Below are 10,627 nucleotides of genomic sequence, written 5' to 3' on the forward strand. Positions count from 1 at the left end.
AGATTTATCACTAAAAAAGAATTATATAATAAATTATATTATATATTAATTTATTTTCACCTTGATAAATGTGATGCTGCTTTAGAATCTAGCATAAAATATGTTATTAAATTATCCATGCAAATTTGTTATTAAAATTATATGCATTATTCAACATCAGCTATAAAAGTACAAAAGTATTAAATAACTAAATAGTAAATATTATTTAAAGCATTACATAATATACAGTACATATTAAAACAACTACAATATATTCTTATAGTCTACATTACTTCTATTTTGGTCTTTTCTTTTTGTAAACCATGATAACTTGTCAAATCTGGTAAATAATTCACTTAAAGAAATTTAATTATTTGATTTATTCAATATTTATAATAGCAGTGATAAAATGTACTGTCATTGTTAAAAAAATGTTACATATTATTTATAAACATTAAATATTATATAATAAGTATTGTAAAATACGAACGAATATTGAATGAAATGGACCAACAGGTATATTTACAGTCAGCATTGCTCTTGTTTTATTTTTTAAACTCTGTGGGATTTGAAGCAAAGCCTGTGTGTGAATGATAAGAGAACATGAGAGTTAATCAAGTCTGAGTGAAGAATATTGATCTGCATCTGCATGAACCAATCACAGAGAAAGAGACGTCATTCTTTGATTAACAACTACACTTAGTCAAATGAACATGCAAATGCAGTACTGTACATTGTTTGATGAAATCAGGATATGAGCTCTGCATTGCTGAACAACCACACGAATCATAAAATATCTGTTTCACCATATATCCTGCACAGACATGATGCAATAAGTTTCCAGTGACCAGTCTTTTTCCTGTCCTTGTTGAAAGACAAAAGCTTTTGTGCAAAAAAAACCAACTATGGTCATATCATACACACAGAGAGAAACATCTTCACTCAATTCATCAAAATAAAAAGCTGCTTTAACTTGAAGAAATTGTGGAAGAAATATATTAGTATTGAACAGCATAATTTATCTCTCAAAATAATAAATAATAAAATAAAATAAATAAAAATAATAATAATAATACTATCACACATTTTTCAAAAAAAAATTCCCATGTTTTAATTTAAACAGTAAACCTCTGTTGTGCAGACCTTTATATAGGGCCCTAAAAATTGCAGCCTAATTTTTGTTACACATTTAATACACTTTGCACAGTTGTATTTTGGGAAATCAGTTAATTGGTTATGCTTTCTGATTACTATAATTTAATGTAAACTTTAAAAAAAAAATAATAATTTGGGAGCAAAAAAATAAAAATAAAAAATACATCATGTGGCAACTACCAAAGCAACCTAAAATCCTGGTAAAAGACCCCAGTGTTCAACTAATAACTGACCGAAACACACACATTCCTCTTAAATAGACTAAAATCTACCCACACATGTGCTGCTCTACCTGCTGCCAAAACAATAAACTCATCCAGACCCAAAGAGATCATCGAACAATACAACGACAGTCACTGCCCACACACACACACACACACACACACACACACACACGCATTCATACAAGCACGAACCTTCAAACAAGCACGACACAGAATGATATCGCTGGCAAACGCCACCCAACCACCCACATTACACACCATATACAAGCCCTCACACACACACACACACACACACACACACATTACAAGGAAAAAACCCTTCATTACATCAAAGGGCGTAAAAAAGCAGCTTGTCGTCTTTACTGCATGTGAATACAGACAGAAACGTGTGGGTACAAAGACAGAGATGAATAATAGAAGCTCTGCTCAACTCCTACAGACTCCAGCTCAAGATTACAGAGGTGCATTCACTAGTTTGGGTTTGTCGGTGCCTTATTAGAAAAATCTTTATAAGAAGTCTCTTCTGCCCAATAATGCTGTATTTATTTGCTCAAAATACAGTAAAAATGTTGAAATATTATTACAATTTCAAATAACTGTTTAATATTTGACTATATATTAAAGTGTAATTTATTTCGTATTTTCAGCATCATTTCTCCAGTCTTCAGTGTCACATGATCTTCAGAAATCATGAAAATATGATGATTTACTGCTCAAGAAACATTTCTGATTATTATCAATGTTGAAGACTGTGCTGCTTCATGTTGTTGTGGAAATCATTACATATAATATTACATTACATTACATAATATATATATATATATATATATATATATATATATATATATTATTTGTATTTTAATGCTTATTAAAGTAATAACTGGTTTTGTGATTTTGCTCATTTTAATGTGAGATCAAGAGTCAACTTGATTTGGCAATAAAAAACAATTGTTTAATATACAAAACTAAACATTAATAAACATTTTATAAACTGAGAAAGATTTTTTTAAAATACATTTTATAGGGCCCTATTATTGTAAATATTTTAATTAACTAGTAAAGTTAACTGATTAGACATCATTTTTAAAAATTAAACCTCTAAAACTGAATCTAGAAAAATAAAATCGAAAGCATAAAATTTGGTAAAAAATAAAAACGGATTACATAAGGTCCTAAAACTGTCAATTTTTGTCAAACTTTTAAGAAATTGTTCCTAAATTTTATAAATTTTGTGAAAACAGTTAATTAGACAATTTAACCATTAAAATTGACTCTGAAACCTAAAGCAGAACAAAATTGGCATAATGTGGCAACTTAAAATATGTGACCCTGGACCACAAAATCAGTCATAAGGTTAACTTTTTAAAATTTGAGCTGTATACATCAGCTGAATAAATAATCTTTCCACTGATACATGGTTTGTTAGAATAGGATAATATTTGATCGAGATATAACCATTTGAAAATCTTGAATCTGAGGGTGCAAAAAAATGAAGTTCATAGCAATGCATATTAATAATCAAAAATTAAGTTATATTATTAGATACATTTACAGTAGGAAAGTTACAAAATATCTTCATGGAACATGGTTTTTACTTAATATCCTAATGATTTTTGGCATAAAAGAAACATTTATAATTTTGACTTCTTTTGTGCTCCAGGGTCACATATGATAAAAGATGCAATGTTCAATTAATAATTTACAACGGATCACAATAATATATTTCATTGTTAATAGAAATGCTGTAGTTTAATTGCACTGACATTATTGTGGGGTGTGTTTTCTCCTGCTTGGCAATGTGGCTTCTTTTGAACCTACTTTAATTTTTCTTACTCTTCCATGTCATAAAATGAAGTGTTTTCAGGGCAGACTCACCCAGCCACCCGGCTCCAGAGTTGGGCACACACATGTCGGTCTCAGCGCTGGGCAGCACGAAGCCCACCACAAACACCTCCACTCCGTCAGACATGAGCGCCAGGCCGAGCACCAAGAACAGCTGCCACTGGAAGCGTCCGTGTCCGCACTCCTGGATGATGAGCTCGTACTGCTGCGCCAGCTCCTCCTCATCCGCCTCTCTCTCCTTGTCCAGCTCTCTCTTGTCCTTCATCCCATCTGCCAGAGGCAGGCCACGCCCATCTGTAGCCCCGCCCCCTGCAGGCACGCCCTGATACTCGCCCTCGTAGATCTCGTCCTCGTCGTCGTGGCCCTCGGTGGCGTCGCTGGATCCCTCGTCATCCTCCCGCTGAGCCTGACCGTCCTGATAACAGTAACGGTCTTCGTCAGCGCCCTCGTCTTCGTCGTTTTCGAAGCGGCTGTAGTTGCGGCTAGAGTATTCGTTCGAAGCGCGGTCCACCACTTTGTTGACCTTCTTGGCGGCGTGGCGCTTCGCCTCCTTGGCGATGTCTCGAGCACCTTTGACCAGAGACGTCTTGTCTCTGTAGGGGTCCTCCATCTGTGCAGTGTTTAGCTGTTTGGTGATTGCAGAAGTCAGGAATCAAACGTGTGTTTCAGAGGATGAGATCAATGGCTCGAGTTGTTTGGAGACGGACAGGAGATGTGTGTGAAGTGTGCGGTTCCTTCTGACAGACAGCTTCATTCACTCAGAGGAGAAGGAAACTGTGGGAAGAAGAAACAGAGTCATATTTTCATTCTCTACAGCAGGCACGAACAACTAAGTGTATATTTGTCAAAACTGAGATTTATACATCATCTAAAAGCTGAATAAACAAGCTTTTCATTAATGCATGGTTTGTTAGGAGGACAGTATCTGGTATCTGAGGGTGCAAAAAAAATCACCTTTAAAGTTGTCCAAATGAAATTCAATACGATTTCAAATATATTCAAATAGAAAGCAGATATTTTAAATAGTACAAATATTTCACAATATTACTGCTTTTATCTATCTATCTACACACACCATTCAAAAAACCCCTCTGAATTATTATCAAATGTCAGTCTACTTTAGGTATTTTTGGTTTAACCTCAATAATTGTAATTGGAAAAGTGGAAGCGTTGCAGATCTCTGGTGTTCCTGCTCATGTGTCCTGAAGAAACACAGGAGAGCTATAAATCAGACGGACACAGCGGGCAGAGGACAGAGAGCCCAACCTCCACAGGAAGAGATGTGGACATGAACAGGACAGAGTCAAAGAGAAATGAAGAAGAAGAAGAGACCAGCGCACGCAGACGGAAACTTCTGGAGGATCTTCTCAGGATCTCAAACACAGAAGAGCCCTGCTGCAATGCAGCACCATTCCTCTCTCCGGCAGAAACACACACTCATCTCACTTTATCTCCTCACATCTGAAGAATAAACACACACACACACACACGCTTTCTCTGAACTAAGTCCACTCAGCAAATCTCTTTGAAAATGATCAGTCGGTCTCACAGATACCAGATATCCCTGAGAAGGAGAAAACTTTTTATTTCCTCTAGTTGTGGTGTTTTAGTCTATAAAACCAAAATGCATTAAATCCAGAAACATTAATAATCATACAGCAACTCAAGAACAATATATACGGCCAAAAACAGTTCCTGACAATCACAAGCTGAACCCAAGAATGACTGAACAGATTTTATTTTGCAGAATGTTTTGTGCATCTTGATTTGAGCTGACATTTGATAAATAGGGATGAATTTCAGTCTGGCCAATATGCTAATCATCATTAGAATATGATTAATATTAATTAACTCTTGCATTTGTAAGCCAAATATCTGAGTTTCAAATATCTGTATAAAAAATTATTATTAATTATTAATCTATTTAATTAATTATTTATTTGTATTACTATTTTTAAATACTTTTTCTCAACGAATTCTTCTGTCACCAAGATACATTTCTTGTGCATGCAAGCATACTTGGCAATGCATCTCATCAACAATTCTTTTTTTCTTTCTCTTTTTTTTTTAAGACTCTAAATGCATCAGCATAATCTTGAGTGTAATATTCACCACAGTCATTTATTAAAACATATTTAAAATGTCAAATCGCAAGGTTTGGGAGCAGATGAAGACGAAACAACACAACAAATGAATCAAAAGATTCGATTCTCAGAAATGATTGACTGTTCTAGTGGAGACGTGCATTCGGCCTCTTTCCTGAAAAATCAGCGAAACCTTCGCCTGTCCAGATCTAGCTCAGAGTTGTGTTTCACGGGCCGCTGATGCTGTCGGAGAAGCCCTCATTAATCACAGAGGGAAACACACGCGCACTTTCCCTCTCACACACTATTCAACTTAACATGAAATACTATAAGAAGACATGATATGAGATTTCACCCTTAACACGCAATAACAGATCAATCGATCAATCAGAAATCTGCTCAAAAAAAGCAGCATTTACATTAAAACTATAAAAGAAGACCCCTCAAAATGGCACGTCTGGAACGCTGCGGCAACAGCCAGACCTAAAAACCAGCAAAGCATGACATCATTTCCTCTTATACCAAATAAAGGCATTCCCTGACGTAACTGTGACATCATTGGAGGGCTGATGTAATCAATGCGACATCCGTTTTCCTGCATTAACCCCGATATGAGCATGGGTGGGGACGGAACGGGACGCCGCAGAACGCTTTGACCCTCCACAAATGGGGAATTGCACTAAATACAAAATACACACACATATGCACACACACACCTTCAACTCTAAATGACTAGTGTTTGACGACGTGTTGGAGTGAGTAATTATAAAGTTGAGCGAGGAAGGTCGAGCTGCTTTCCACTGTCCCTGATTCACCTTGCGCAAAACAGATCACTTCTTACACAACTGAAGACCACACACACACACACACACACACACACTGCAGTAATGTAATGATGGATGCCCGAAGGCTTCACTGGTCACTGGGACTCTCCAGCAGCTGCGAGGCTCTTACTGGACGCCTGCACAGATGGGATGAGGGCAATGGAGTGTGTTTCGTGTGTGTGTGTCTAATGTAGACAGATTCCTACAGTTTGATCTATAACCTATACAGTAAAAAGCATACTTACAACAAAAAAAGTTGATTGTGGTGAAACTGCATGATGTAAGGAGTTAAAAGGTGCTGTTACATTACAGTACAGAAGATATTAAAGGCTTTAAATACTAAAAATATATGTTGAAGAAATGTAAATAGAGTCATGTTATTTATATTCTGAATAAAACTGGGATATATTAAAAGGATGAAGGGAAATAATTTGACACTTATTACAGAAAAATAAAAAAACTGCATTCTGTAAACACGTTTTGATATTGTTACATTATAGAACAATAAAATAAAGTTAATATAATCTAAAGTAGTTCAGTGGATTGAGTCATAATAATAAATCATATTTTCATCCTGAATAAAACCAGGATATATAAAGTGGATGAAAATAAATAAGATTAAATAAGGTTCCAGATAGAACAGAACATTCTTAATCATAGCATTTTAAAGCAAGTTTAAACTTGAATTTTACCTTTCATTCTGGTATTTTAAAATCCCTGAATGCAAAACGCTGATCACAAAACATCAATAATCATACAGCAATTCAAGAACAATATACAGACTGTACATACTGTGCAATGTATTCAAGAGGATTTTATCATTTAGTGGAAAAAAAATCTATATTTTGGTAAGTGACAGAATCCTGTAGTATTGGTTAAAAATGTTAAAAACTGCAGTTATTTATCTATAAAACTAAAAAGTATCATGGTAAAATAACCTAAAGAAGTGGATTGAGTCACATTAAATAATATCTGTATCCTAAATAAAATTAACCTGCCATTTTACAACAAAGTTTTAATGGTTTATTTTACCACTATAGAGTATATGCAGTTTGTAGAATCTCAAATTAAGTGTGACTGCATTTTATATTGTTATATTTATAAACTCATTTGACACAACTCAGGACACCACTATTTAAGTGAAAATGAAAACCAGTGAATGTCTGTGCTTTACTGTCAGTGGCTCAGACTACAGGTCAAAGGTCACAGCTCTGTGTGCTGGGGGACACTTTGTCTGATCCATTCTATTGATCAGCTGACACACTCATATATGAGAGTGATTGTATAACATAAAAAAAATCTGATGCATCTATAGAGTGCAAGTCTATAAATATAATTAAATATATACTATGATACTTCCTAAAGAACACCTGAATAGGATGTAAAGTATTTGGCTTTAAATATATATGTTGTTCACCAGAATAAAAGTAGATCATTCTTAGTCTTCTCATAAAGATGGTAAATGTCAAAGGAGCAGCCGAAACGCAGGCTAATGCAGATGTGCCGGTTAAAACCGGTCATCACTGTAAGATTTCTACTAAAACCCCCTGCAAAAGATGCAGTTAAGGCATCATCTGATTGCCATGTACTGTGTATGGTTTATTGTATTTACACAAAATATTTCTTAAAAAGAATACCTTGGTACCATCATGTGCAAAAAAATAAAATAATAATATTATCATGCATTTTCAGTACGACACTTTACTATAGCAAAGATACATTTCCAGTTACAGGACGGTGCTATAGTTGTGTATTCATCGCATCTCTCTTTCTCTCAGCCAGGTTGTTTCATGCACCGCCGGCTTCACCCTTTTACTACCACTTGGCGAAAAGTCATCAGTCTGCGCGTGAATCGCCAGCACAACCGGGAAAAGGCATCAATCACAGTCCGGCTGTGACGCAAGCTGCACCCCGTAATGAGATTTCGCCTGTCTTGACATTGTGCATGGGAGTCAATCCCCTCCCTCTCCGTTTTATCTTTCTGTCACACACACACACACATGCCTCCATGACACATTTTCAGGTGGATTTCTGTCTGCTTCTGACAGTCACACAAATTTTGCTCTGTCAGGGAACAAGTTCCTAAAGTGACACACTCGTTTTCTCTTTCCACAACCCAGGACACCACTGGGAGCCCTTGAGCAACTTAACACACACACATACACATTCGTCTTTTTCAGTCTTCAGAATAATGCTAGATCTTTATGGGTTTTTCAAAGCTTACTGCATAAAGGAATAGTACAAGCTTTCTGTCAAAATAATCATTTTTAAGCATGCAAAACAGCTGCTTGCATCTGTCAAGCTCCAGTAAAGCAGTGAACTTGTAATAAAAGTGATCCATTCAACTATATTCCATGTCATCTCAAGTCTTATAATGTTTTGCATGAGGAACAGAACCAAATCTAAGTCACTATTTACTAGTAAACTTCTCATATTGTTGTCAGTGACGTTTGGTCTCAATAACCAATCATGTTGTTTGAAGTCACTGACATCACTTGTGGTCTGTTCCTCACACAAAGCTCTCAAAAGGCTTAGAAAATTAACCTTTTCGAACTAATTATATGTTCTTTTGGTCCTTTATGGAGCTTGAGAGATACCAATTGTTATATGGGAAAAGCTTTTCTCCTTTTACACAAGAAAAAAAAATACAGCATTCAAGCTTTAAAATCTTGACTATTTGCTCTTGAACAAATATTCCAAATGTATGCCTCTCAAGTACAAAACGAAATTATAATGACTCACAAATAAAACTAAACTTTTCTGGTGCATATACATTTTGCAATGTTAAATACCTGATTAAAAACTCAAATTCCTCCCTAACACAGTAATTTGTTTAATTTGTAAAAACATCATAAACACACATTTAATTAGCAGATTACCTCTAACTTAATTATATTTGACCAAAACATATTTTAAATTTGTCTTAACTGACGTACAAAAGAGATAAAGTAATTTTTTATGCGTTTTGCATGGTTTGCCTACTTTCACGTCGCAATCTTAAAGGGGAAAAAAATTGGTCACGAGCGAAACGTCATAAATGTAAATCAGGTTTGACACCGCTTTTAATAAGAAGCGTTCACACGGGATGCGTTATGCTGTTTTTAATTATTATTTAATGTAGCTACACAAGCATAGGATTTGCGTCTTCGCGTTGCATTCGTAACATGACGTCTTACAGTATGATAAAAATACTAACTTTTTAAAAATGCGAACGCAACAACGCGTCCGTGTGAACGTTCCCTGAATGCAGCTAAAGTTGATTTAACGCTGATTTTAGACTCGTGCGTAAAGCTACAGAAAAACTCACTTACCGACAGATTTCTGAACGCGTTAACGCGGATCTTCCTTCAGTGTTTTTCTTTCTCTCCTCACAATGCAGCAGCAGCAGTGCTCTCTGCAGCACTTAAAGAAAAGCTGAGAAGAAGTGATGGAGAGAGGGAGAGAAGGAGGAAGGGAGAGAGAGAGATGGAATCAATAGTTGTATCGCGGGCAGCCCCGGTGAATGTGACGCGACGCGGGGCGGGGGAGCGAAATGAGCGCGTTTAGGATCATAGTGACTATGACTGAATGCGTGGATACGAACACCCCCACCCACCCGTGACGCATTGCTCTTTCTCCTCGAGTCACGATTCTCTGGAGGCTCTGGGGCTTTTTCCTGCTTTTGTTGGAGTGCTTCGTGTTTTTAACTTTCTGCGCTTCCCCCGACACTCACGCCTCAGCGGTACAGTCAGAATTAAAAAAAAAAAAAAAAAAAAAAAAAAAACATTGAACTGGGGTTCTGCACGCGACCCGTCGTGATTGAACTCCCGCCAAGCGCGAGATGGAATAGAACGCGGGACGCTCGGAATGGAACTCTCCATGGTGCTGAAGAAAACACATGCAGATCCATATGAAGCAGAGAACCAGACAGAACCCTGTAGAACCACCTAGATCAGATTTGAACAGATCTGCTCAGAACCACACAGACCATCCCACAGAACCTCACAGTCACAGATGCATAAAAACAGACCTCACAGAACTACATAGATCATATTTACATAAAGCAGACCTACTCAGAAGCCCACAGAACAAAACCAGATCCATATAGCAGATCATATCTATATAGATCAGATTCATATACATCCGAATGACACAGAACTGATATCAGACCCAGAAAGACTGTAACCACACAGGACCTAAACCGCTACAGACAGGAGAATATGGAAGCAAACGTTCATGATCGCTTCCCCTCGGACCCGTGACGTCAGCCGGGATCAGAAGCTCAGAGTTTCAGCTGGAGTTCACAGAACTGACTCTAATAAGAGGTCAGATGGGTTTTCAAGTCAATGTCCATTAACATCACAAAGACATAAAATGAATACGAGAAGTATGTGTGAAATGAGTCCCTGCCTCGAGGAGGGTTTTCTGTTTTGTTTAGAGCTAAAACGGTTCCCTGGAGAGCTGTTGGGAGAGAAATCCATCTCACATCCTATCCGGCCTCTCCACCCGTACGGAAAGAACCACTCTGAACTCTCTGAAT

The 10,627-nt window shown here is 36.7% G+C and overlaps 1 protein-coding gene across 1 annotated transcript in view; it reads right to left on the reverse strand.

Annotated features, from left to right (window-relative positions):
* Positions 1–9,807, reverse strand: part of LOC113073478 (synaptic vesicle glycoprotein 2C-like) — a 24,784-nt gene extending 14,977 nt beyond the window's left edge. The window contains exons 1-2 of the mRNA XM_026246374.1: positions 9,420–9,807; positions 3,234–3,974 (exon numbers count right to left, since the gene is read on the reverse strand). Coding sequence (XP_026102159.1) covers positions 3,234–3,810 — 577 coding nt within the window. The 5' untranslated portion in view covers positions 3,811–3,974; positions 9,420–9,807. The remainder of the gene's footprint in view (positions 1–3,233; positions 3,975–9,419) is intronic.
* Between the last annotated feature and the right edge of the window lie 820 nt (positions 9,808–10,627).

This window comes from Carassius auratus, unplaced genomic scaffold (assembly GCF_003368295.1).
Source record: "Carassius auratus strain Wakin unplaced genomic scaffold, ASM336829v1 scaf_tig00012262, whole genome shotgun sequence".
In the NCBI taxonomy this organism is placed as follows: domain Eukaryota; kingdom Metazoa; phylum Chordata; class Actinopteri; order Cypriniformes; family Cyprinidae; genus Carassius; species Carassius auratus.